Consider the following 26,456-nt stretch of genomic DNA (forward strand, 5'->3'; position numbering starts at 1 on the left):
GCAGGCGCCGTACACGCTGCGCGCCGCGCAGGCCCCTCCCCCGCCCGCCCGCCCGTGCTCAGCGTCGCCGGGTCCCGGTGCTGCGGAGCGCTGTGGGCGCCGCGCCGCCAGCCGCAGCCGCCGGGCCGTGTCCTGCCCCGCCCCCCCCCGGGGCTGCGCGGCCCCAGCTGCCCGCCCGTCCGCCCTCCCGCGGGGCGCAGGTGAGCGCCGGGCCGATCGGGCCTCGCTTCGTAGCGCTGGGCCCGACCCGAGGTGGGGGTGGGGGGGGTTGAGGCGTAAGCTGTACGGGCGCGGGGCTGAGGCCCAAACGGAGGCTATGCCCCGGGGAGGTGGGGCCTGAAGGGCCGTGCGGGGCCGAGGAGGATGGGTCTTCAATAGAGGCTGTGGGGCCGGGGGGGGGGGGGGGACGGAGCCTCGAAAGGCCGCCGTGGGGCTGAGGGAGCGGGCGGGAACAGCCCCGGGCTGCGTGGGGATGAATGGAGGCCGTGGGGCTGAGGGGAAGCGGCCTGAAGGGGCTGTGACGGAACGGGGATGGCTGGGGGGGGGGGGGATGTTGGCAGTGGCGGGGCCTGGTGGGATGTTGGCAGTGCATCTCCGTGCTGCCGCTCCGTGATGGGCCGGGGTGTCCCGGGGGGCAGCGAGCCGCCGCGATTAGTGAAGCATCCCTTCGTTATGCGGGGCTGGGGAAAAAAAGCATCATCGTTACGGGCGTCGTGGCTCTTTCCGTGGGAACCTCGTGTTCGGGGGGGTGGAAATCCCGTCCTCCCGCTGCCTGCGCGCGCGTTGCTTTGCTGGGGAAGCGGCGGTGTTGGGGTGTGGGGCTGCAGAGACCCCGCAGAACACAGCCGAGGGCCTGGAGAGGTGAATTCTGAATGCAGAGTGTTTGTGTTACGGGTGAGCAGCGATCGAGGATCGCTCGGGGGATCTCTGTGCTTCCACTTCCTTACGTGGTTCCCTGTGATGTTTTACATGTAATTTGTGACTGCTTGGTGACGATGCCATTAACGAATGACGTATTGCCAGAAAGCCTTTCCAGTCAGAAAGCTGCGGATGCAGCGTAATTCCCTTTATTTGGGCGGTGTTGGAATTAAGGATTCCGGTCAGGATGCTGTGGGGATGCACCATAGAACCGGGAGCAGCAGAGGGATGAGGCAGCGCTCTGCCTTTGTGCTCATCCCTCATCGACACCTCTCTGCTGGCTGACACAATGCTGCTGACTTCATTGCCGGGTGCAGCACGATGCCGTGGAGCTTCCTGCTTGGGAAGCGAGGTGAGGGCCGGACCTGAGCAGCAAAGCAGGCAGTGTTATCTCTGGGTTTGCTTTTATGGAGGTGTTAATGTGGGAGATGCTGCTGGGTGTGCTGAATAGCCACTCTCTGCAGTACAGCTGTCAGAAGGCCATGTGTTCATGCATGCAGTGCACTGGTGTGCAGTGGTTCTGATGTCCTCATGTGGGTCCTGTTGGCCACTTGTGTGTGGGAGCATTGCACCAGCTGCAGTTCCAGCACAAGGATTGGGAAGTTTTATGACAGCTGTTGGTTTTGGGCTGGGCCTTGCTGTTGGCTTCTGGTAGAAAACGGGTCAGGTCCTGCATAAGGTGGCTGAGGAATAGGTGCCAAATTCAATTGCACTAATGAATTGCTTCTAATAATTTAAGTACGGTGCACGTTGGGAGGGAGGAAAGAGAGGGATTGCCCAGGTTGGACTGGAAGAGAAATTGATTGCAGAGTGGACTGAAAGAGCAATTTTCCTGTGGTGCCCAAAGGACTTCAGGACAACTTCTGGCAGTGCTGGCGTTGCAGGGTCTGCTCTGGGATAACTCAGTGCTGGGAGGTGAGACGTTCTGCAAACAAAAAGGAGTTTGTTTCCTTCCCTCCCTCCTTTGTGTCATCCATGGCATTTCAGTGGAAGCAGAGATGCTGCAGCACTGTCTTTTTGCTCCCAAATTGTTGCTGTGTTGTGCTGAAGAACTGCAGGCAGTAGGTCCAGAGCAGCAATAAAAACCCCAGTCAGGTCCAGAGCTCAGTGATAATCTGAGGGCACAAAAAGGAGAAACCTGCACAGCTCTGTTTGTTTTCCCCTTTCTGAGTCTTTGAAATTTTGGCTGTATTTCAAATGAAAATACTCTTTTCCCTTCCATCTGTCGTTGCTCCTCTTACAGGACTTTCTGTTACTGTGATGGCAGTCATATTTCAGCAATTGTGTTTATGCTCAGAAATATTTTGTGATCTCATATTTTTTCTGTGCCACCGTCTGAGTGCATGGCACGCAACGCAAGGCTTGGCTGCTCCAGGTTTGCTCCCAGTTTGCTCCTCCTGAGCTACAGGGCTGCTTTCCTTTCGACACCGACCTGCCTGTGTCTGTGACAGGGGAGGCTGCAGCTCGGCCAGGTGTGACTGCAGCACGTAATGGGGCTGAGTGATGGAAGAGAATCGGGTGACAAACCGCATCTCTTCTTCAGAACGTTGATCTGCTGATCCTGGGGGCTCGGTGCAGCACATGGGTTCTTTTAGGAGGCCCCAAAGTTACTGCTGGGAAAAGATGCGTTCAGTTTGACAGACACTGAGCGGCACGAAGCGCAGAAACGTTCAGCCTGGGCAATAGGAGATATCACTTCTCTGTAATAACCACCCCCCTCAGTCTTCTTTCTTGCCTGCCAAAGTTCCTGATTTCTGCACGCCCTGAGTTCATCCCCACAGCGCTCAGAAATTGCTCCACACACTGTTTGCTAACTTACAAAAGCCACACAGATGGAATCAGCAGAGGTGCACGGCTGCAGCTACCCAAGCACACGGCGTGGTTTGTGGGACAGGACGGCCATGGGGGCAGCCCCATGTCTGCTCATGGCCCTGCAGTGGGATGGCAGCTGCACAGAGCTCCTCAGATGCTGCACCCGCTGTCTCCTCCAGCTGTGCTGTAGGTGCAAATCCCTCTGCCCCGTTTCCTGCCCCTTATCTTACAACCACGCTTCTTCCTGTGACTTCGTGCCGTTGGCATCTTCTGCACAAAGCCTCTTGCTGTTAAGAATTATCTCCCAGTGATGTGATTTCCACTCTTCCTTCCTTGCTGTTATGAGGCTGCTGTAATGCATGGGTATACAAACTGCTGTTTAATGGTAACCCTGTAAGGACTGGGAGAGCTTAACCACTGCACTGTGAGGACAGCACTGCTTGAACAGCACTCAGCACCACGGAGCTGAAGCATCAGCTACAGAAAGCAGGCAGGTTCCTGGCTTTGCTCTGTTCCTTCAGGTGGGGAAAAAAAAAGTTTATAACATGCATGCATGTTTAGGTGCTGTGTTTATAATCCCATTTGCACCACTGTAGGTGCATCTATGCTCTATGTAGGAGGGGCTTTTCCTTGCATGCTGGCTGTGCAGGATGAGGCCACAGAGCCTTGCTGCTGTTGTCACAGCCAGGTAGGGGGAATGGGCAGAACAAGCACCTCTCAGTTTCCTTATTATTCCTAAATGATGGGCTCGTGTCTTTATTTATGTAGGCTAGGCTGAGTGGGGCTGTGAGGACGTGGCTCATCTCATGGATTGCGGATGGGATGTTTGCAGGGTGAGATAACAGCAGGAGCCATCAGCACGCTGCCTGTAGGAGGGAGGTAGTGTAAAATAAATCTTGTTGTTGATGAAATGGCTCTGTATAATTAGAAAATACCAACGAGTTTATCCCCCATGAGAAAGTGTCCATTCAGATGAAGGCCTCTTGGCCAACCGCTGGGCTTCGTTTTGGAGCCAGATGAACCCAACAGAGGCAGTGAGCTGAGCACAGACTGGCACAGATCTGCATTATGAGGTGCCCCCCCAGCACCAACCAGGTGTCTCCAGGGAAGGAATGGCGCTGTGTTTTCCAGCCATGGCATTATGTAGAAGTTTGGGTTGTGGAGGCAGCGCTGGGCAGTTCAGGTTTCGTAACAAAAATCTTTTCTTAACCTCCTTTATGGTGATAGAATCACCAACTGCCTTCTGTTGGAAGGGGCCTTAAGGTTTTCATGTCTAACTCTGGAAGATGGCGCAGCCACGGTGCTTCTTTGCCTTTGTTTCATTGGTCTAATAAAGAAGGCCTGTGCTTTCTGCTTGTCACAGGGTGACATGAGCACATCCATTTCTCTTGGCAGCTTCTTTGAGAAGTGAAATGGGGAAACGATGGCATCTCCTCCCCGTGCACCAGCAGAAGAGGCGAAGTGCAGCTGGCAGGAGGAGGTGCTTGACCTTTCCACTTGGCTAAAGGCAGAGCCTTTGGGATGGAAGCGCTCACAGCTTGGGGGTACGTGTGACAGGCACTCCTCTCCTTGGGCAGGGAAAGGCCCGGTTGGATGCATGAGATAAAAGTGCGTGGAGAGAAATTAAGCTGCTTTCTTTCTGTCTAGATGGGGAAGGGAGATGGTGTAATTACCTGCAAAGGAGGAAAAAATGGGATCCAACTTCAGAGAGTGCTTCCATTGGTTCGTGGTGCTGTGCAGAGGCACTCCAGCTGCTCCTGCGAGTGCCATGGCTGGGGGTGGTTGGATCTGGGAGCTCAGCTGTGTACGTTCTGCTGTCTGCTTCTGCTTTGTCTGTGTTTTTGTCACTTTTTAATAGGAAGGTTGGTGTGTTTGGTTGGAGCGGTTGTGGGATAACGTTGGTCCCTGCTCACGCCGTGCTCACCTGCTCCCATGGCGCCCCTCCATCTGCCCCCACGAACGACAGCAGCAGAGTCATCGGATCAGTGTGATCACAGTAAGGCTGGAAAAGGCCACAAAGATCAGGTGCTGCTGTTTGTAGGAGAGCAGTGCCTTTGGCATGGCTCCCCCAGCAGTGAGCAGTGCTTTGCCCTGTGGGTTGCAGCGCACTCGCATGCGATGAGAAGTCGGTGATTCAAAGCACTGCAGAGGTTTTTTAATAGAGAAGCAAGGGTGATGAGAAGGTGGGCAGGCAGAACTGCTGGTTTCCCTTAGACTTTAACACAGCTGAGTAAGATGCAGTTGTTTTCTATATAGCCATGTGTGGATTGTGACACTTGCATGCTGCCATATAAACGACTGTAGTGCCATAAACAATAATGTTTTGCCAAAGGAACCCCAAGTAGGGAAGGCACAAAGAATCAAATAAGGAGTAATGACTGTAGGTGAGGAGGGGGGGTGGAAGATGGGAATCTGATGCTTTGGTGTGGAAACAGTTCATGAGGGTGTTTGGGACTCACTCTTGTGTAAGTACAAGGTCACAGGTTTTTGTAACAGGTCGGCCCTCAGACTTGCATGGCTGAATTTTAATCTGCTAAGCTAATTAGGGGAACAAGACTGGTATCACTGCCCTTAAGTTTGTTACAAGTTTCAGTGTAGCCCCAGGGTTGTTAAGGGTGGATGCTGTCTCTGCTCAGGCTCGGAGGCAGTGGGGAGGTGGGTTTTGCTGCCGGAAGGGGCCATCTGCAGCTGGCTGTAGTATGGCATGGTGAGCAGCTTTAGATGTTATTCTTTAATTACCTGTAAGTGTGTGTAAGGTGTGGGGCTGGGGGCTGGCAGTTCTGTGCTGAGATGGTCGGATAATAGCAGCTCTGGGAGAGGTGGGAGCAGACAGAGGCAGGCGTTCAGGTCTGAGTGATGGCTCCTGCTGTAAGGAGCAGCGACTGTCTGACTTGCATCCAAATCTGTGGGACAGATGAGGTTAGAGGAGCTGGTTCTGGGGCAATGAGACACTTGGAACAACAGGCAACTTTCCTGAGCGTGTCCCTTCGTTTGTGTGACAACCCTTCTTGCCGTGCCTTCAATCCATTGCTTGATCTCAGTTTGTGTTCAGGTGGCCTTCCTGTCTGTCGGCTGATAAGTCAGCCTTCTTTCCTCTTTTCTTCTGATCCTCACATGTAAGAGGCAGGGATTACACAAGGAATCGATGGTTTGTAGATCATTTCTCCTCTTACCTGCACGCGTCCTGCAGCAATTGGTGCTGCTGTGCCTCGACCAGTGGAAGGGCTGCCTGCTGCTTTGTGCTGCTGGATCCTCTCCGGTTCCATTCCTTGTATGCTAAAGTGAGACTTGGTTCTTCAGCTGCAGCTTGCAGTCCCTCACATCAGCTAAGCTCCTTTAGCAGTCTCTCTCTAACAACATTACAGATTACCGAGACTTAAAAAACACACTTCTCTTGTTTTAAGTACAGCTATTTCACCAATGCCTAAGGTGCAGAAGGCTGGAGTCTGGAGCAGATAGCAGTTGTTATGGTTTCTGTGCTCAGAGCTGCCTCGTTTTAGCTGTGTGTTTGTCTTTGGTGTAGTAGGAGGCTCGGGAACGGAGGCTGAAGCTACAGATAGAAGCACGCAGCCCCTGGGTCTGCACCTTAAAGTATTTGTACCTTCATCTGACAGCCCATCACGTCTGACTATGTGCCACCATGGAGATTTACTACAAAGCATTTTGGGCAACAGAAATAATCTTGACTTTATTTGGGACTTGTGTCACAGGGCAGTGTGTGATTGCGAGCATCCTGGCGGTGCACAGAGCTCAGGATGTGCTCCCTGCTGCCAGCTGACCGTGCTGTGAGCCTGTAACAGCTCCCATAACCTGATGGCCTCAGTGCTGATCTGCTTTAAGTTCAACTGATGGGATGATGACAACTTTGCTGCAGGTGCCCAGCAGGAGTTAGTGAAAAAGTGATTTATTTTTGTTCTGTCTTTTGTAGGAGATCCTGTTCCAGAGGGGTGTGGAGGCAGCTACCGCTTGTCTTAGAATAGGCAAACTAGGTACCAGGTGAGTGCTGTAGTTCTGGATTTCTTATAGCTTAAAATAAAGCCCACTTATTTACATGCAGTGTAATGCTGAGGAAACAACACTCAAAGTTTCTTAGAGAATGCTCTCTGCTCATGAAGCCAAAATTAGAAGTTTTAGTCCTGCCTTTGGCCGCCTGACCTGCTGTCATCCTTGGTGCTGGCGCTCACTGGATGCTCTGTGATGTCACAGGACTGGATGGTCTGTATTAATTGCCTAGAATGGCAGGGAACTTCCCATTTCTCTTTGCTGTCATTGCAGTTTGCTATTTTTCTTGGTTAAACTCAGGTTATAAAAGGGCCCAGCTTACCACTGATGTCTGTCAGATGTTAAGGCCAGTTTTCAGATCACCAATCAGGCCTAACCTAAATCTCTCTGTTGAGATGGCACCGATGACCCCGTTGTGGCTGTGCTGCCAGCAGGTGTGTTTCCTGTTACGGTTGGCTGATGCAGGCTGTGCTGGTACACAGATGGTTAAAAGCTGCTGTTTAATCCGGGGGATTACCTTTCTTCAGAGCCTTCTGAGAGAAACCTCTTGAGGGAATCCTGCTTGCTTAGAGCATACAGCAGATGGTTTGTTACTGGATGCAGCCCTCCTTAAAAACACAGAGCAGCTTTCGGTGCTGTGAATGAGAGCCACTTGTGGAAGCAGTGGGACAGGTAATATCCTGTTTTATGGAGTGTTCTGAATGCAGAAAGCTTGCAGCTTTATTGTGTTTCTAATCCTGTTCCATGTTTGAAGAGCCAAAGGTTACCTTCATTGTAATAAGACCGTTCTGTTCCTTTAAATAACAAGTTTCCCAGATGAATTCCAGTTAGCACCTTGTCTTCTGTTCTTCTGCCTGTGCCCTTTTCATTCTGGCACTAAAAATGCAGGCATCCCATTGCACTGACCCCCCCCAGGTACCCTGAACTTCTCAGATGGAAGTGATTAAAAACTGCAGCGGTAGGAAATGTTACTCCTGTGTCTCCCTTTATTCTTGACAGGCAGCCTGCAGACTGACAGACACAGCTGGATCGAGCTGAATTTGTTTTTGCCAAACTCATTGGCCCAGTTTTACGGTGGAGGTTTGATTAATGAACACAGGGACTGTACCTGTGACCTGCAGCATCTGTGCACCCAGGGCATGTTGGGCTGACTAGGAAGGAAGCTCATTAGGCCTAAATGGAGCAACAGACTTCTAGGTAGCACCGTGGTGGGGTGGTGGAGAAGCTTCCCTGGGCTGGATGCTGCTGGGTATGGCAGGAGCTGCCTGGGAGAATTCCCAGGATGGGTGTCAGGAAGGGGAGGTGGTTTTGGCCATGGGTGCAAGAGGCAGTGCAGGGCAGCTGTGCACTGTGATTAGTAGATTACCAGCTCCACGTCAGGATCAGCAGTCTTTGACCTCAGCACTGGGGCTGCTTAGGTAGAGGGGGCAGGGAGGCTGCTGGTGTGAGAAGCTGCTCCCTGAGGGCTATGCCTCCTGTGGGTGCCCTATTTCTTAGTAAGTTTCCTCTCCTCTTCTGTGGGTTGTTTTCAGTAGCTTTATGCTATGTTGTTAAAAGAAAAAGACGTTATTTACCTTCCAGATTTTGCATGTATTTCAGTGTTGTTATCGTCATTATTAATTAATCAGCTTCCTTATTAGATAGCATTTCATTAAACTTACCAGAGCTGTCAATAACTTCTCGAAGGAAATCAGATGAGAGTTTACAAGGTCAGCAGGTGCTGAACTTCACTTCCAGCGAAAGAAAGTGGCTGCAGGTATCAGTGTTAAAGTGATTTAAAGCTGCTACACCTGGGCAGTTACTGGTAGGCTCGGAGATGAGCAGGGAGCTGTGCTGCCTGTCTGTGCCCCTTGGTCACCCTGTCCAAGAAGGATGAGAGCTGTGTGTTGGCAGAAACAGAACTGGTATTTTTGTGAAGCGTATCAGTGCTCTGAGAGCATGTAAAGAACTGAGGAGTGAAACAAGCAAGGTCTGAGGGTAGCTCTTGGAGGTTAGCCTTTTGAAACCCAAAGTTATTAGCTTTATTATATAAGATAAAGGGTTAAATTAGAAAAGTCTGGTGCTTTAAATATCTTTTTCAAAGTCTGTATAATCTGGTGTGGGCTAACTGTAATGACATAATCCAAAAATAGCCAATAGTCTTCCCTCCAATGCTCATCCTTGCTGCAGTTCTGCAGCTAAAGAATGGCAAATGCTAAGCTGCTAAGGATGTTAGAGGACATAACCATGCCTGCCTGTGGCTCAGGACACCTCGAGGGTCTTGCATGTCTGATTGCAGAGCAGGAGGTTAAGTCAAGTTCCAGCAAGAGGGTTTATCTAGCATGTATATTAAATGTTTGGTTCACAACTTGATGTTGTTGCAGGGGAGATTGCCTCCTCCCAAAGCAGGCAGGTGTTCTCTCTCTCAGAACAGCATTGGCCTAGGTCTGCTGGATTTTGGCTAACAGATTCTGCTGTGCCTGGTTTCAGTGATAAGATTTGGGTTTTTGGAGGTGGTTGTGGTTTTTCTTTTAATGTATGGAATGCATGCAATGGAGAATGCAAATAAAAGCCCAGGTTAAGGAGTTGGAACTTTGAGTTCACCTCTGCGGTGCAGAAGGCAGCTCCACCTGACAGCAGCCTGTTGTCCATTATTCATGTAGGTATTATTGGGAGTGAATAACAGTGAGACTGAGAAGGACAGTGCAATAGCAACAGGGATGTGTGTGTGATCCTTACAGCTGGAGCTCAGCTGTTGATTTTGAGTTTGTTTTAAAGAGTGGAGCTGAGTACATGCAGCAGTGATTGGGCTGTGTGCTCTGTGCTGGGAACTGTTGCTTTTGCTGAGAATTCCCTGATATTTTGGCAACGGGTGTTAAGAAGCCTTTTCTCTTCAAAGCCCATTAAGACCTAAAACGTGAATTTTCACGTAAGTTTCGTACCCCAAAGCCTCCAGTTTCAGGGCTGATTTCTTCAAGGCCTTGTGCTCTTTCTGGTTTAAGCATTTCTTGATCTCATCTTTTTCTTCTTTCTTGTTTTGGCAGGGACATTTCTCTGTTCAGGTTAGTCCAAGATGGCAGACCAGAGGCAACGCTCGCTGTCTACCTCTGGAGAGTCACTATACCACGTGCTGGGGCTGGACAAGAATGCTACTTCTGATGATATTAAAAAGTCATACAGGTAACGCTTCCAGTCTTCCAAGTATCACCCAATAAAACCAATATCTTGAGGTGCTCGACAGATGAGGTGTTTATATATAGGCTCCAGTTGGTTTATTTAAAATCTGTGTGAGAAAAGCACGTGAGAAAACAGAGGAGAAACGTGGTTTGCTTTAACAGAAGTTGCATGGAGTTGCATGTCACTGTCACTGACAGCATCTGTGTGTCAGAGCTGGGGCAGATGACAGCAAGGATTTAACAGGTGAAATTCTCCACTGTGCCGCGTGGCTCTGAAAACTTCAGATAAAATTGAACAAAGCTGTGGCTCTGCCACCAGAATTCAGTTCTCCCTTTGTGTTGTGCAGCTCTGTGTGTGGTTTAGAGACCACAGGTGGGCAGTCCTGCACTTCTGTCCATCATTTCGACTTCTGGCACGGCGAAGTGTAGATTAAAGATGTAAATAAGAGTGAAAACTGGGTATCAACAGTGATTTCTTTTCTAAAGCCACGTTCCAAATGTCTTTTGACATCTTGAAAATGTCCGTGGAGTTATTTTCAAAAGAACATTTTTTGTTAACCCTTTTTCTTAGTCACATTCCCCATTAATTAAATGAACAACAAACCATCCTCACCTCCTTCCTACCTTCCCTCCAAACCTGCCTGCATGCAATCTGTTCTTTGCTGTAGGAGGGAGCTGCAGCCATGCTGGGACTACCTGGGCAGTGGCAGTGTGTTTCCCATCTCACTAGGTGTCAGCAGTCATCTTCACTTGAGGTTGCTCCTTTCAGAAGTTTTGTTTCAATCTTCAGTGTTTACCAAAGCTTTTCCCTTTCAAAGCCACTTTTTATGCCACCAGCAATGACTGAGTGAAACGTATGAATAAATTGGTCCAGAATTATCTGTGTCTTCCCCAAGTCCTCCAATGCACATTTGGGGCAATCATCTTCTAGCACAATGGACTGAAAAACACTTTGACTTCATGGGGGGGAAACCTAGAAGACTTTCTCCTAGGGGAGAAGGGCACAGCTGGATTCAAGGGGAATTCAGGAGCTGCCTCATTCACACCTGGAGCTTCATCTAATCCTGTTGCCTCTTCTGCTCTTTTAGTGGCCACTTCTTGTTTTCGTTCCATTTGATCTGGAATGTCCTTTGCTGGCCTGTGGGATCAGTGTGTATGCAGGAAATGTGACATGAAAAGTATTTCTCTATCACAACCTGGTAGTAGCTAGGTCCTCTTTAAGTTGACATACCCTCCCTCTAATTATGAAAACTGGTTGTCTCAGTCTTCTCTGATCCAGTGGCACCTTTGGCAGCCCTGAATAATGTTATCTTTCCAAGCAGCATAATTTACAGCCTACAAATGTTTCCAGTGCAGCTCACTTTACTGTTTGAGTGCTGTGGTGTTTGTGTGCACCCAAAGCTATGCTTGCACAAATCCTTACTGTACATTTATCTGAATATTTCCCTCCTGAGGAGCTGTGGTGTGCAAATGTCTGCAGGCTCTCGGTGTGGCTGTCAGACACGGGGCTCTGCTGGTACATCCCTGCTGGTCACCTGCCATTTTTGGTGGTGCAGAACTATTAGAACTATCATTCTGAATCATTTTTCTCCTTCGAAGCACAAATGACTCAAACTGCAATCGTGCAGTCAGCAGATGCCTGGCCAGAAGTGATTTCTTCTATTGCTTGGGCTGCATTTGAATTTGCAAATTTATCAGTGCTTAATCTGAGTTTTTGTGCTGTATTCAGTGATCTCTGGGGACTACAAGCTGCTGTCATGTAGTTGAAAGAGATGTAGAATGATGTGGGGAGGTACGTTGTGATTTCCTGAAGCTGGTTCTGTTCTCGCCAGCCTTGCACTGAAGTGCCTTGTACCTGCAAAGCAACTGGTGAATTAACCACAAGTGCTTCTGTTCTATTTTTGTGTTGAGATGCTGTAGATGAGTTGTAGCTTCTCTTTGTTCTTTGATGCTGTATCTGAGACTTGTGGTGTGTTTCTTTTCTGTTAGCTTGGCCTTTGCTTTAGCAGGAGCAAAACTTGCTGGTGGAAATCGCTGGAGCTGAGGGGCAAAGTGCTTTCTTCTTGTCTTCAGTATCCTAATTTTTTCACTGGATTTCCAAGGATCCTGTCCAGCACTCTGAAGTCAATCCTGTGAGTGAAGCTAGACAGTGCTGTAGCATTTTGGAATCCACAGGGAAGTGAATGAGAAATGAACAGACTGTCCTTGGAGAGAGATTCTCAGCTGGCACTTGGAAGTTTCCCTTCAGTGACAAGCAGCAGAACTGAAAAAAACCCAACAAAACGAAACCAGGAACCCAAATCCAGCATCTAATCTACATTCTCTTTTTTGCTTTTGGCAGGAAACTCGCACTGAAATACCATCCTGATAAAAACCCTGATAATCCAGAGGCAGCAGAAAAATTTAAAGAGATCAATAATGCACATGCAATATTGACCGATGCGACAAAGAGAAACATTTATGATAAATATGGCTCCCTGGGTCTGTATGTAGCAGAGCAGTTTGGAGAAGAAAATGTGAACACGTACTTCGTGCTGTCTAGCTGGTGGGCAAAGGTAAATTGAAGCACAAAGAGAAATGGTTCTGGATTGGCATTTCAGATGCTTCAAGGGCTCCGTTTGAAAACTGTTTGTTCTCACTTGTGGAATTTGCTTTCTGTCTCCTGCAGGCCTTGTTTGTGTTCTGTGGGCTCATCACAGGCTGCTACTGCTGCTGCTGTCTGTGTTGCTGCTGTAATTGCTGCTGTGGGAAGTGTAAACCTAAACCTCCTGAAGGCGAGGAGCAGGAATACTACGTCTCTCCAGAGGACTTGGAGGCACAGTTGCAGTCAGATGAAAGGGGTAAGCAGTGCAGCTGCGAGGTTTGTAGGACTGTAATTCAGTGTGTCAGTCCCTGACTAAGGGCTCAGGGTGCTGTGTGAGGAGCAGTGCCTGTTCTGTAGGCAGATCAGCACAGGTCCCTGCAGGGGAGTCACTGTAGCACAAGAGTTGAAACAGTTGTGTGGGTAACTGGCCCCAGAAATTCAGTTGCTGAAAACTCCCCTGAACCTGGTGAGGTCAGCTTCAGGGAAATGGGTGTTGTGGTTTAACCCAGCTGCAGGTAAATGCTTTGCAGCCATTTGCTCACTCCCACCACAGCAGAATGGGGGGGGGGGGGGGGGGAGAATTGGAGAGCCCAAGGTTGGGATAAGGATGGGTTAATAAGAAAGAAGAAGGGGAGAAAAAGAAAAGAAGCAATAAGGACAGTGGAAATGAGCACAGCTTATGCAGGGTGCAGTTGCTCACCCCCTGACAATGGTGTTATCAAAGCATTGCAGAGGGAGGTACCTTATGCTTACCAAAGCACACAGCACTGCTTTTTTTCCCTCTGCATACTAAGCCTTTTGTCTTTGCTTTTCAGAGGCCTCAGACGCACCTATTGTGATACAGCCAGCATCAGCCACAGAGACAACCCAGCTCACAGCTGACTCTCACCCTAGCTACCACACTGATGGATTTAATTAAGTTAAGGAAACACTGTAATTAGAACGGATTAAAAAGAAAAAAAAAAAAAAATACATGGCCAACTCAACACTAGAATCATGAACATTAGAAGTAGAGAATGGGGAGGGGGAAAAATTCTGCCACAGTTAGAAGGCAGCTTTCCAACCTGCTGAAAGTATTTTGTAATCCCTTCAGCCTTTTGTCACCTTTCAGTGTCGTATCTCCATGATACCTGAAGTGCTGTAGCATGCAGTATGTAAAGCAGTTTAGCTACGGTCTGATGTTTCCTTTCTCTTCCCTTTCTTTTTTTTTTTGTTGTTTTTTTTTCTTTTTTTTCTTTTTTTTTTTTTAATAGCATGTATGGAGTTCTGTTAAATGTCTGTGGTGTGATGTATTGAGTTGTCACAGTACGTGTGATGGAGACATTCTGCATTTTAAGCAGTGGTACTGGCCTAAAATGAGACTTCAAGTTTCACAGGAGCCACCATACTTTCATACAGCCGAGCTGTCAAAGACCCTGAAAAGAAAGTCCATGATTTGTATTTGGGTGCAACAAGCCAATTCTCCTATTCCTTCTTCTATTTCTGCATTGCTAACGAAGCAAGTTTACAAAGCCAAGAACCAAAAAATGCCAGTCCTGCAAAGCTAGAATTCTCTTTTAATGCTGGTTTACAGCTTCAATGAATGCACCTTGAGAAACAAGGAGGGAGAGTTTCTTGGAACCATTAAACTGATCAGCAGCTCTTTCTGCACGAGGGTTATCTGCAGTGATGGTGTGACCACAAAGCGTGGTTTGTCACAAAGGCAGCTGTCAATGGGTTTAGTGGTGGTGACAGTGGGACTTCAAGCACAATGCTGTTCTGGTTTGAGTTCAGTCCTTTTCCTGAAATGCTACAGACCAAATAGTGCAGCTTCTTTGAATGCATGAGAATCTTAAAGTGGAACTGGTTAATTGGTTTTCACTAGCAGGTGAATAGAACACAGGCAGTAGGTGACAGCATAAACGTTAATAATTGCTGTGGTTTTAATTTTTGTCTAACAATCTGACAGGTGGGTGTCCTGTGGTGTTCTTTAAAGTTGTTGTAGTATGTTAGCCCTTTAATTTTCTCATGAGCATCTCTGTGGAGTACTGAAATGGCTTTTTAAGAACAAAACACTTTTTATGTTGCTATTGTATGATTTGCACATTGTCTTACCTTTAGACTTGTTTACACCAGTGTTCTTCTTTCCCTCAGAACAACGGTGGGGAAACGATTGAAAAGTTTCCTGAGCTATTTTGAAGCCAAATCGTGTTTGAATACTGCTTTTGAAACAGCTGTTCATTGAGATTTAACTGTTAAATAGGCATTTTAGCTGCTGAATTGCTGGCATATTTTGTTATTAATAACCTTGGTTTGAATGATACGGGGTCGGGATGTGGAACAGCAACTCGTAAGCTTACACATGGCATGATTAGCAGTTAATTGCCTTCTCCTTACCTTGATCTATCACGTCTATCTGTTTTCTATCACGATGCCTCTCCTGTCCTTTGTACCTCCATCTCCCCTCCCCTGTTGGTCACCTGTCTCTGTGGAGAGGCTTTTCACAGCCTTCCATCCCAGGTTTCATTTGAGGTCTTTCATGCTGCTCTTTTACAAGATACAGGTGTTACTTGGGAAGGGGGGCAAAGAGCTCTGTCAGTCTGTAGGAAACAGCCAGGAAACGAGGGGGGGATCTGCTGCCAGAGAACCATCCTGAACAGATTTTCACTCCATCTCTGCGTGAGCTGCACATGGCAGGGCACAGCAAGTGTGACATGAAGGCACACGAGCACTGTGAGGTGTGTGCTTGGGTACCAGCACATTTATTGCCTGCCTGTCAGCCTGCTGCAGATAAGGGATGCTTTTGGTGCCACGTCAGGTTCCAAAGATTCCAAACACTCCTAATTTAATGACTAGATTGAAGCAGCACACTTGTTAGTGATTCCTTCCTTGCTGGTAGTCCTTCTGTCCTGAAATGCTGTGGATTACTGGAAGATGCTTCTAACTCAGAATCTCTCTCTTGGGTGGCCTTGAGGACAGCAGTGCATTATTTGGCTCGAGGTCATTATTTAATTAAAGCTTTTGTTTGACCCCTTAAAAAGGAAAGCAGTTTTAAAGCTTGAATAGCATCACGTTGGCTGTCCTTGTAGGCTTTGCCTGGTGCCACATCTCGATATTGAGCTGCACAGCCATCTGCAGGCTTCCTCCCTCAGAGCTGGCTGGCTAAAATTGCCCTTAGAGGCTGCATGGGTCACTTCACGTTGTTGGTAACGGAGCTGGCAGTGCTTTGAGGCCGTGTAAATGAGCGTGTTGGTGAGGTTGGGTGGGTAGAACGAGCAGGAGGAAGTTAACCCTGCATGCTGTGTAATGCTCCCTGTGTCCATCCAGGTGTGCAGCACGGACCAGCTGTGTGGGACTGCTGACAGCAGAGCTGCCGTGTGGAGGCTGAGGTGACACCTTTGTCCGTGTTTTGCACTGCTTGAAAAAGGTGATACCCAGGATAAGGGGCTGTTGGAGCTCTGTAAGAGCTGCTGCCTTCCTTTCAGCTGTTCTGTGGGTGGTGTGTGAACGGCAAGGGAGGCCTGTCCTGTTAGTGCCAGCATGATGTGCTGGGTGCTCCAAGGGGAGCTGCGCAGGGGAATGAGGAGAAAACACATTTGTAGGTGATTCTTTTGAAATGGTTTGTTTGCCCACGTTACCCTCTGAGTTTAAAGTTATTAATGCACTTCTTCCTGAACTGTATAAGGGATGGGTGAATGCCTGCTTGGTTGTGTTGCTGTAGATAAGATATAAGAGCATCCCGGGCTCTAACGTGAGTTGCACTTCAAAATGGCCAAAAGTTAATCCCAGTGAAGACAAAGTTGTGCTGGAAATAATGGTGAACAAATGTGGTGTGGCTCGGGGTGTGGGCTGGTGGAGCTACCAGATGCAAAGCAGCAGAGCCTGGCGGGCACCAAGCCCTGCTCACTGCTCGGACACAGGATGGTTCCTTCCACAGCTCCACCTGAGCGCTGCCACTCTCTGCTCAGCCTGTTGCCAGAATTAAAACTTGAGCTTTGATTTCTGTTGTTGTTGTAGGTCGCAATCCTGTTAGTTTGTCGTTTGTTTTGTTTTATGAGTTGCCTGAGACCTCCGTGTCAGCAGCCCAACCTCCTCCCAGTGCACAGAACCACTTGGCAGCACTTTTCCTGGCACTGCCCTGCGGCTCCTCTTCGTGCAGGACGGCCCCCAGGAGCCCCGCTGCAAGGCTGCAGGGCCCAGGAGGAGAGGGAGCTGCTGCTCTGGCTGGGGATGCCCAGCTGCACTCTCACTTGAAGCAAACAAAGGGCATTAGATGCCAATTTCATTGAGTTAGTGACGTATGTAGGATATTCTGAATTATTTATCTGTATATAAACTGAAGTGAACCTCAGTGGCGTCCGATCCGGTGTAGATTTCTGCTGATACCACGCAGTGATGTTTTCTAGCCACGTTCCCTTTTTAGTCTTATTTTTAAATTTGTAATATTTTTAAACTGCTTTAGATATCAGTGCTCATCGTGTTGGTAATGTGTGATGCTGGGCAGGGCCGGGCTGCACACAGCCTGCAGCCGTGTGGAGGAGGTGTGAGCAGCTGCCCTGCAGCAGTGCTGTGGGATGGGTGGCTTCTCCCAGCCCTCTGTGTCGGAGCCCATAAATGCACACGGGGGTGTCCACAGGTGGGAGCCTGGCAGAAAATACATTCCTGTCCCATTCTTAAAGTCTTGTGGTGTAGAGGGACCCACGTGTGCTTCTTCAGGCTGTGTCTCAGAGCACTGGGCTCCAGGAGAGCTGCTCTGTTCTCACGTATTTGGTGCCCACGGTCTCTCCGGTGCCCTTTGGTGTCACTGGCATTTCGGGCTCCTTTAGGACGTGTCGGTGCTGTGGTTCTCCCCACTCACTGCAACTGGACGTGATGTTGAACAGGAGGTTCAGGACTGGTGGCACTGGGCAGCCCCTGCCTCGTGTTCTTAATTCCAGATGCTGTCTCTGTGCATTAATCCTAGAATCTGAGCGCTGGTACGTAACCCCAGTACCACTGTGTGCAGTGTAAGGTTGGTGTAAGCTTAACTTGCTTCCTCGTTTGGTGCTGCTTCTCTGTATTATAGTGGAAATCATCTAGTAGTGTTCTGCTACACCAACAGCTGCTTATAATGCCCTGGAAGAAGTGTAACTCTTAGCTGACACAGCAGCAGGAGTTGTCAGTGCCCACGTCCTGCAGGACCTGTTCTGCTCCATGCGCTGTGCTCAGAGCTTCAGTGCTGGGACCGAAATGCTCCTTGCATTCCAGAAGGATGTGTTCTGTGCCAGAGGGAACTGCTGGGGAAGCTGTCTGTCTTTTATGTTTGCACAAGCCAAATGCCATACATCTGGAAGACAAACTTGTGTTTGAAAATAAGATGCCAACGTCAACGTGAGCAGTGGATTTCCTTGTTTCAAGGATAGACGCTGGCGACTTCTGGTGGTTTTATGTATATGTACATGTGTAGAGGAAGCTCTTCTATAACATGGCCATTCTTCTTTGAGTGCTGTTGTCTTCTCTGCTCTCTTTCCCCCACCACCAGCAATGTGGGTGTGTTCTCATGGTCTGCAGCAGTTGCTTACCATGCTGTACAGCGATGGCTTCCAAACGGGGCGACATCTGAGCTCTGCCAACGTCCCTCAGCCCCGGCCTGCTTGACAGGAGCTGGGCTTCACCATTCTGGCTTTGCTGTAGGGAAGGAGCTGAAACCCAGGGGAGACACTGGAAGAGCTTTGGCTCGTGCTGCTGGTGTGTGGGGTGTTTGAAAAGCGGTTGAGAGATCCATCTCTGGAGGTCACTGCACCGGGTTCTTTCCTCTTCCAGTTGTCAGCGCGTCGTACTCACAAAGTGCGAGTCGGCTCACAAAGCTGTGCTGTAGGTTTTGGATTGCAGCATCGTGTGTGTATGTATGTATATATGCACATATGTACATGTTTATACACCAGGTGTGCACCCAGGCCTTGCTGCTGTTTTTCTGTGATGGTAAAGCACTGAATTTGGCCCCAAGTCCTTCTGACAGACAGACAGGTTCTGTGCGTCCGGAGCTGTGCTTCCACCTTTCAGCTGCAGGGAAAACCAGATGGGATCTGTGACTGATGGGGGGAAGCGATGGAAGGCTCCTGTTGTATAAATAAACAGGTGGTACAAATGGGAGAACTGCCTGCTTGGAGAGGGAAAAGCAGCCTTCCCTCTTTGTTGGGGTGCATGGAGACGTGAGCGTTGGCGCAGCGTGGTCTGTGGGCTCAGTCTGTAGTGCTCACAGGTGGGATCTGTAGGACTTGGAGCTGTTGCACAGCATAAAACTGAAGCTAGGTGGTGATCTGTGCAGAGGCACAGCTGGGTGCAGGGGGGGGGGAGATGTGTGGGGGCTGCTTGTGGGGTGGGGGGGAACCAGTGGCCGAAAGCAAAGGAAAAAAGACTGTAAAAAAAATAATAATAATAAAAAAAACCTACAAAAAACCCCCCCCACAAAGTATAAATGCATCTGAGAAGCAATTATAATAAAGACATATATATATTTTGTTATGTTACTAAAGGACCATACTTTGAATTGTATGTAAGTAGATGTGGCTGTCGGAACCTCGTGGATTGTAACACTGGATACTACTGAGCTCCTGTACATACCTGCAGTTACAGCAGAAGGAATTATTTTATGTTTTAGCATGGTAATTTGTGTATCGTATGTCCAGATAGAAACTAAAATAAAGATTGCTAAGTTATCTGAAACCACTGTTGTAAAATAAATGTTTTCAATGCAGAATTACGTGTGGGCTTTGTTCTTTTCTGTATCTGGGATCCTGAATTGATGGCAGCATGGGAGGAGGGCTGCTCTGTAGGTGTTGCATGGATGCTCAGTTGCCTATGTGAAGTTTGCTGGGATATTTCTGTGCTCCTGAGATGGGAGTTCAGAGCTGTGTGGGGCACTGTGTGCACCCTGTGCGTGTGCTCACCCTGCTACCAGCGCTGCGTGCTGCAGCAAAGGGCTGTCGGTGCATTCCGGGTGAGTGCTTCCTGCAAACACCTTGTTTGCAACCGTTGCTGGTTTTGGTTTGGTTTGGTTTTGGGTTTTTTTTAATGTGTTTGCTGTTCTTTTTTTAACCAACAGCCCGATTCTGGAGGATGGCTTCTTTGTTTCCTGTTTCAAAGTGGGCAACTGCAGCTCTGCCCCTGGACAACGTGCTGAATGGGGGAAGGATCCCACAGAGCATCCTTCCCATCCTGCCCTCCAGCCCTGTGGAAGTGAACCCACCCAGCCTCCAAAAGGCAGCTGGATGTGAGTGCTGGGGTTGTTTGGGGGGTGAGGGGAGCAGAAGCTCAGCAGTGTGGGGTCTGGGAGCGCGTTGAAAATTGCTTTCTATCGGGGAGCTCTGGTTCTTTTGGGTTGACCGTTTCCCCTTTGTGATTTGGCCTCTTTGCTCATGCAGCTGTGTGTTATTGCAGCTGTGCGTGATGCTCAGAGCTCTGTTCAGCACAAACCTCGGTGCTGAGCAGCAGCCCTCCTGCAGGACGGGCTCCCACCACCCCTGGGCTGTGCAGGGCTGCCTGCCATGGCCCACTGCTCCCATGGGCTGGGAAACACCATGCAGTGTGGAGTGTGGGCACAGAGCAGTCACAGCTGCACGCAGCCGTGCTTTGGCTGCTTTGCAGTAAGGATGGGTTGAGCTGTTACCTGTGTGTTCCTCACAGCTCATCACCTGAGCTTTTCATTTCTGCCCTCATCCCCAAGCACCCTTCCCTCGTGTTCTCCCAGAGATCCCACCTGTTCCCATGCAAAACCCCACCTTGGTGCAGGGTTCAGGTGCTCAGCCCCATTCTGATGCACCCCAAACCCCGGCTCATCTCCCCTCTCCAGGTCTGTGACCCCAAGAGGCAGAAATTGCTTTGAGATCAGCGAGAACGCAGTGCTGGGGGCTCAGTGGTGCCCGCAGCCCTTTCAGCAGCTGGAGCTGGGTCCGTGTGCCCACACGTTTCAGTGCCCCCTGTCCCATGGATGCCTACTGCAGTGCCCCCCAGCCCCCCATGTCCTTTTCCCCATCCCCAGCACTGCCCAGTGGGGACACTTCCATTTTATGGGTGAAATTTGCAAGCTCTGCTGTTGGACCCACGCACAGGGGTTGTGCAGGGGCACACCCCCCCCCCCCCCCCCCCCCCCCACACACACACACACCCCACGTTCCTGCAGCACGAATGGGTGAGTGGCGCCCTAGGGAGCGAGATTGGAGCACATGTGGGCATCCAAAATTTGGGTCTGAGGAGCACTTGGCACCATGGGGCTGGGGTGGTCTCGGTCCCCAATGTAGGGTGAGATGCTTCCATCCCCTCCCGTTCCCCACTCCTGCCCTGGGAATCCCCTTTGCCCCCCGCGCACGCCCGGGTGTTTTGGGACCCAGGGAAAGCCCTCCCCCCCCCCCCCCCCTCACGGAAAGGCGACGCCGCCACAGCGCGGGGCAGCAGCGCAGCGGGGCAGGTGCGAGGGAGACTTTAATGCGCAGCAGCAGCAGCGGGAGCACAGCGCGGGGTGGGGGGGTTCCGAGGGAGGTGGGGTGGGGGTGGGGGGGGTCCCCGCTTCGCTGCTCCGGGCTTCGTCCCCTCCGTCCGTCGGGACCCCTCCCGTCACTTCCCTATACTCTGCAGCAGCAGCTTATTGCTGAGCGCCTTCTGCGCCAGTCTCTCCTCCCGGGACATCTCGAGAAACTCGCGCAAAAGATGGAAGGTGAGGTCGAGAGAGTTGGGTTTCCCTTCTCGTCTCTTCCCTGCCTGCAGCGCACGCGGGGTTCGGGGGGGGTCCGGGCCGGGCGCTGCCCCCCGCGGTCGGCACAGTCCGTGGGGAGGGCGCGGGGCGGCCGGCTCCCAGCGGGGCTGCAGCGGGGAGCAGCTCTCCGAAGGCAGGAAGAGCAGCACGAGGACGGAGGCAGCCGAAATCATCCTGAGCCTCATCGCTGCCGCTCCGGATCCGGGATTGGGGACCGGATACCTGTAAAAGAGGTCCCCGCAGCCCCCAAACCCCCCGCGTCCCCCCCAACGCTGCGGTCAGGGGGCACCCGACGGGATGAGCTCCGCCGGGGGGACCCCCCGCCCCCAAGAGTGAGAGCCCCCCACCCGCAGGCGGGATTCTTCCCCGGGAACTGGAACCGAACCCCCGCTAACGCGACCCGTCCTCCGGGAACGGGACAGCCGTGACCACCGGACGGGACCCCCCCTCCCCCAGCACATGCGGGACCCCACCACCCAGACACGGGACCCTCACGTTTCAGAGGTAGGTTCATGCTTCACGTTCACGGCACTCCCGTCATAGGACGCCCCTCCCCGCCCTCCGCCCCCCAACCCCAGCGGGAACCGGACCCCCACATCCCCCAGGGGGACTCAGGACCCCTTCCCAGGAGTGGGGCTGGGTGGGAGGTTGGCGGGATGCTCACCGCTGCCGCTGCTCCGCCTGCAGCTCCCGCTGCCCGCGCCGCCCGCCCGCTCCGCGCTATATAGGGGCGGCGGCACCCCCCCCCCCCCCCCCCCCCCAACACCCACCCCGCCACGTGACCGCGCTATAGCGGGGCGGCGGCCCCTCACGTGACACCGGGCGGGGAGCTGTCCGTGGTGCTGAACGACCGCGGGTGTACAGGGGGCACCTGGGGGCGTGTGGGGAGGGGGGGATGGTGGAGGCACATAGGAGTGCCCGGATGGGAACGTTGGGGGTAGGTGAGGGTGGAGGGGTGAGTGCCTGGATGGGGGGATGTGGGGTGGTGGTGGTGGGGAGATGCCCATGGGAACGCATGGGGGTGTTGGTGGGTGCCTGTGGACACGGGGGCACAGGAGTTGGTTGGTGGTGAGATGCAAACGGAGGCGTGCAGGGTGGGAGGTGTTGGAGAGAATTTGTTCGGGATGTATGGAGGTGTGAAGGGTGAGTGCTTTTTGTGGGGTCCATAGGACTGGGAGAGGGGAAGAAGGCTGAGTGCCCGTGGGGGGTACATGGGGTTGGAGAAGAAATCAATGGGTGCCAGGTGTGAGCACTGCAGCTGAGCCCCCTCCCACGCTGTGCTCCTGGACACGGACCCATACCAGGCCCCCCCCCCCCCAAAAAAACAGTCCATGGGCTGCATCTGCTCTGCATTTCATGGGCGTTTCCATGCGCAAAGTGAAGGCAATGAACTCCTTGGGGTGAGTCACTGCGTGAGAGCAGCTTACAACTTTACTTCTGAAGCTTAAATACACTTCTGGAGTGCAATATTCCTTCTCTAATAGAGCACAAAAGATGTTCTCCTCCTGGCCTTGTCGCTACACACAGATACGCACCTCTGGCTGCAGGTTGGAGTCATTTGTTTGCCTTTTCCTCCCTCCCTGCTGGAGCTTCCATCAGCAGGCACTTGGAGCTCAGCAATCACTTCATCTTGCAGAAGTGCTGCCTCTAAAATTAAAATTCCTGTATGAGGTATCAATGTTTCAAGAGAAGGAAAGAAAAACATCAAGTAGAACTTGAGCGCGCAGTGAGAACCCCTTCAGTCACGCTCTGTGCAGAGCTACCCAAAAATGAGGGCTCGGCTGCTTTCAGCAGGTCACCCAAAAGGCCAAAGGATTCTTTGAGGTTGCAATAAAGGGGCTCCCAATGATCCCCAGATGCAGAAAAAACTCACGGCAGAAGCTGAGCGGTCTTGAGGGCTGGAGGGACGGGGAGCATCTGCTTCCCCCTCACTTTGTGCATGGTGCGTTCTCTAAATTTCTTTATTGAATCATTGAGAACGGCTGCAGTGTTCAGTTCTCCACCCAGGCTTGCACCAAGGCTGGGAGCAGACAGAGCTGTCTCGTGCCTCAAAGCACCACCCCAGGGCTGCTGCCGAGCATCTCCCTGATCTGATGGCCACTGAGCACCCCCAGGAGCCCCTAGGAATCAGGCAGTGGTGTTTTGGGGCTGCTCTGCCCCCAGCTGATGGGGAGCGGCTCAGGCACAGAGTGCTGCACCGTCACAGCCGCGGTGCTCAGCTCGGTTCATCCATCGCCACAGCCCACAGCCAGCACTGGGGCTGGTGATGCTTTGGACCCTTTTTCTTTCAGTCCCCACGCTTTAGGATTCGTTGCTTAATTGTTGGAAAGATGACGAAACTGGTAATGGCGTCTTGTTTGTTTTATTTAGGAAGCTCAACTCAGAAGATATTAAAAATAAATAAATAAAAATTCGTCTTCCATCATAAATTACTGACACGTTCAGTGCTGAAGGGCCCCATGTGCCGCCTGGGGACTCATTATTGTCACTCACAGGGATGTCTCTGTCTCTTCCTCCGCTCAGGAGCGATGCTTCAGGGATGCCAGGCTCACCCCCAGCTCTGCTTGTTGCCTCGTGCCGCCGTGCAGCCGTGGCCTCGCAGCAGGGAAGAGGCAGAGCAGCTCCTAATGAGGCTCTGGGAGCACTCTGAGCCTCTTGGCTCGTGAGCAGAGAGCCGCAGGTGGGAGCCCCAGCCCTGTGGACCGTGGCAGCATCGGCGCTAAAACGCAGCCAAGCTTCCAGAAGCTTCTCTCAAAGAACGCTGCTGCTTATCTCTGTGTGTTCCTGGTACGTGCTCGGTTCTTTCCCCATCCCCATCCCATCCCCACCCCACAAACGGCCATGCCAGCGCTCATGCATTTTTCAGCAGCAATGTTCCCTGCATCCCTGGGGCTGCGGGGACGGCGCTGCCCATCCCGCTCTGGAGAAGGCATCTCATGGGCTGACGAACCTGAGATTGACCCTCATGTTTCACCATTCTCAGGTTAGACAGTCCTCGAGGTGCCCCTCGCTCGGGCAGCCACCGCCCCGTGCCCCGCGTCCTGTGTCTCGCACCCACCCAGATCCCCCATCTGTAGGGACTGTGCAAGAGAAAGCAGAGACGTGGCCCCTCAGCTCTGCTGTGCCTCAGCTTCTCTGCATCCGTGCCTGACCATGAGGTTCTTGAGGGGTCGGCCCCTTCCCAAATGCACGCCATGCTTCCTCGTGCAAGCAGTGGTGGTGAAAACCTTTGCACAGCCAGAATGCGGGGTTAACAGCCAGGCTGCTGCAGCTGCATGGACCCAACATCTCCCCAATAGGCACAGAGCAGCTCGGACCCACAGATACCCATCTGGCCGTGGGCTGAGATGTTGGGACAGAGATGGAGCAGCAGATTCCCTTCCTTTGCTCCCGTTTGCAGATGGCGGCACCTTGGGAGCATCAGAGAGCTTCTGCAAGGCTTGCCCAAAATCTCTCACCCAAAATCTGCAGAGATGCCCTGCAAGATTTGCACCAGGTAACGGGTGGAGTTCAGTTTCCTAATGCTATGGGGTGCTTAACATCGCTTCTCTGGGGAGGCGGCTCTCATGGCAGAGTGATTTGCCTTATGCGTGGAGGGAGGAATATTAAAGCTTTGACAGTTAACTGCATAATCAAAGGGAAGGCTTTTTCAAGTTGGGCACCTTCAATCTTAATGCAAAGCCCGTTCAGGCCCAGGAAGCTGTCAGAAAAGGCACCAAGGAATAAGCGATCGGTTTCAGTCCCTTCTGGATTCCTTGCCCCATTTGGGTCCTATCTCCTGTGCTCTGGCATGGACAGAGCCAGGTGTGTCCCCAGGCATGTGAGCTAGGCTGTTCCAGTGGAGCAATGGGGTCAATAGAAGAGAAATCTTTCAGGCAGGAATGAAGGGGACTGCAGAGCCACAGCTTTATCCTCTCAGTTTACTCTATTTCAAATCCATGATCAAGCTTCTGGGACTTTGAGGCTTTGCAGGGAAGGAGAAACCAAACGGAATCTGTAGCAGCAAGGCTGGGGTGGGGGGAAGGTTGGGCAGAGCAAAGAAGGAGCAGCAGAGCCCTTCCAGCCTGCCCTTCTGCAAGAAGGAGCCCAGCAGAAAGAGGCAGGGAGAGCATCTAAGAGGAGGGGGAGATCAGCTGTGCAGAGGGGAGTGCTGCCTTACCTCTCACCTGCAGCTCCAGCTCCATCCCTGCGCCCGCTGCGCCCGCGCCGCTTTTATGGCCCTCCCTGTCCTCGTGGCTCGGTGGAGTCAAGCCGGGCTACAGCGAATTGCCACACTTTCTGCTGGCTTCCTGTTTGTGCATCGCGAGCGGCTGTGGTAAAATTTCCATTACACGCTGGACAGACACAGGGCGGCAAAGAGAAGTGAAAAAAAATACAGAAAAGACCAAAAAAAAACCACCCAACCCAATGCAGTGTGACACTGCTTGAGTCACCCGAAAGCGGCTGCGTTAAGGGGCTGGGGGGGATGGAGGGATGCTCTGGGTGCCCCTTCCCCCAGCCCTGGGGGCACAGTAAGTGAAAGACCCTTATTTCCAACCCTGCCACCAAAAGCTGTGCTTCCTAATTGCTGCCCCTCTGAATGGAGGCAGTGGTTGGCCCCGTCAGCCTCATCCATCCACCTCATGCCAGATCCTCCAGTGAGGCCAGCAGCAGAGTGCAGCGCGGCTCCTGCTCCTCTTAGCCTTCAGCTGTCAGATCTGGAAGGTATCCGATCTACTGCTGTTCCTGGTTTCCCCTTGGCAGGCCAAGAAGAGCCATGTTGGCCATAGAACATACAGCCTGCGGATGGAAAACAAAAAGGGAGAGTTGAAAACCTGCTGTGACAATGCTGGAATGTCCCCAGACGTGAAGCACTGCGCTCCTCCTGCGAGGCCACAGCTCTGCGGCCACACTGGGGACACGTGGCCTTATCCTGCTGCCTCTGCAATGGGCAGCGGCCATCCTGCTGCACCCAGCTCTGCTCCAGGCAGCGTTCCTCCCTTGCTCTCCCACCCGAGCTGTGCCCTGCTCCTTCCCCACGTGCCCTGACCCCCAGGTCTCGCTTTGCAGGGGCTTTGGGGTTTTTTCTCCTTTGTGTCAGAGCTGCCCAGGAACCACACAGTTGCTGTAGGGACCTGCTGGTGCTGCTCAGCCCTCCTTTCCTGTACTGTTTGCACAAGAAAGGAACGGAGAGAGTGGAGCATCTGCATGGTTTTTATTTGGTTTGAGTTTGTTTTCTTTCTGTTGGTGGGAAGCAGAGGACGAACACTGCAGGTCCAACATTTTCTCCTCGTTT

At 51.6% G+C, this 26,456-nt stretch overlaps 2 protein-coding genes and 1 long non-coding RNA gene across 6 annotated transcripts; 2 read left to right on the forward strand and 1 right to left on the reverse strand.

Annotated features, from left to right (window-relative positions):
* The first annotated feature begins 100 nt into the window (after positions 1-100).
* Positions 101-18,909, forward strand: DNAJC5 (DnaJ heat shock protein family (Hsp40) member C5). Of its 2 annotated transcripts, XM_048962875.1 has the most exons (6): positions 101-200; positions 6,659-6,726; positions 9,756-9,891; positions 12,229-12,442; positions 12,556-12,727; positions 13,287-18,909. In XM_048962875.1, exons 3-6 carry the CDS (start codon positions 9,785-9,787, stop codon positions 13,388-13,390), a joined length of 597 nt encoding a protein of 198 aa, XP_048818832.1. In that variant the 5' UTR covers positions 101-200; positions 6,659-6,726; positions 9,756-9,784; the 3' UTR covers positions 13,391-18,909. The 2 variants fall into 2 exon arrangements, with proteins under 2 accessions (XP_048818832.1, XP_048818833.1); XM_048962876.1 differs by lacking the exon at positions 6,659-6,726 and having other exon boundaries at positions 139-200.
* A 2,087-nt stretch (positions 18,910-20,996) lies between these two features.
* On the reverse strand, positions 20,997-21,885 carry LOC125701137 (corticoliberin-like). Its single transcript, XM_048962734.1, has 2 exons — positions 21,846-21,885; positions 20,997-21,403 (listed from the first exon to the last, which is right to left on the reverse strand). The coding sequence occupies exon 2, from the start codon at positions 21,364-21,366 to the stop codon at positions 21,043-21,045; it is 324 nt and encodes a 107-aa protein (XP_048818691.1). The 5' UTR covers positions 21,367-21,403; positions 21,846-21,885; the 3' UTR covers positions 20,997-21,042.
* On the forward strand, positions 21,541-26,012 carry LOC125701139 (uncharacterized). Of its 3 annotated transcripts, none has more exons than XR_007380153.1 (4): positions 21,541-21,685; positions 23,705-24,164; positions 24,582-24,677; positions 25,925-26,012. It is a non-coding gene; the product is annotated as an uncharacterized LOC125701139 (long non-coding RNA). The 3 variants fall into 3 exon arrangements; XR_007380151.1 differs by lacking the exon at positions 25,925-26,012 and adding an exon at positions 25,354-25,462; XR_007380152.1 differs by lacking the exon at positions 25,925-26,012 and adding an exon at positions 25,354-25,462 and having other exon boundaries at positions 23,705-23,968.
* Positions 26,013-26,456: the final 444 nt, after the last annotated feature.

The sequence above is a fragment of the Lagopus muta genome, chromosome 16, assembly GCF_023343835.1.
Source record: "Lagopus muta isolate bLagMut1 chromosome 16, bLagMut1 primary, whole genome shotgun sequence".
Lineage (NCBI taxonomy): Eukaryota > Metazoa > Chordata > Aves > Galliformes > Phasianidae > Lagopus > Lagopus muta.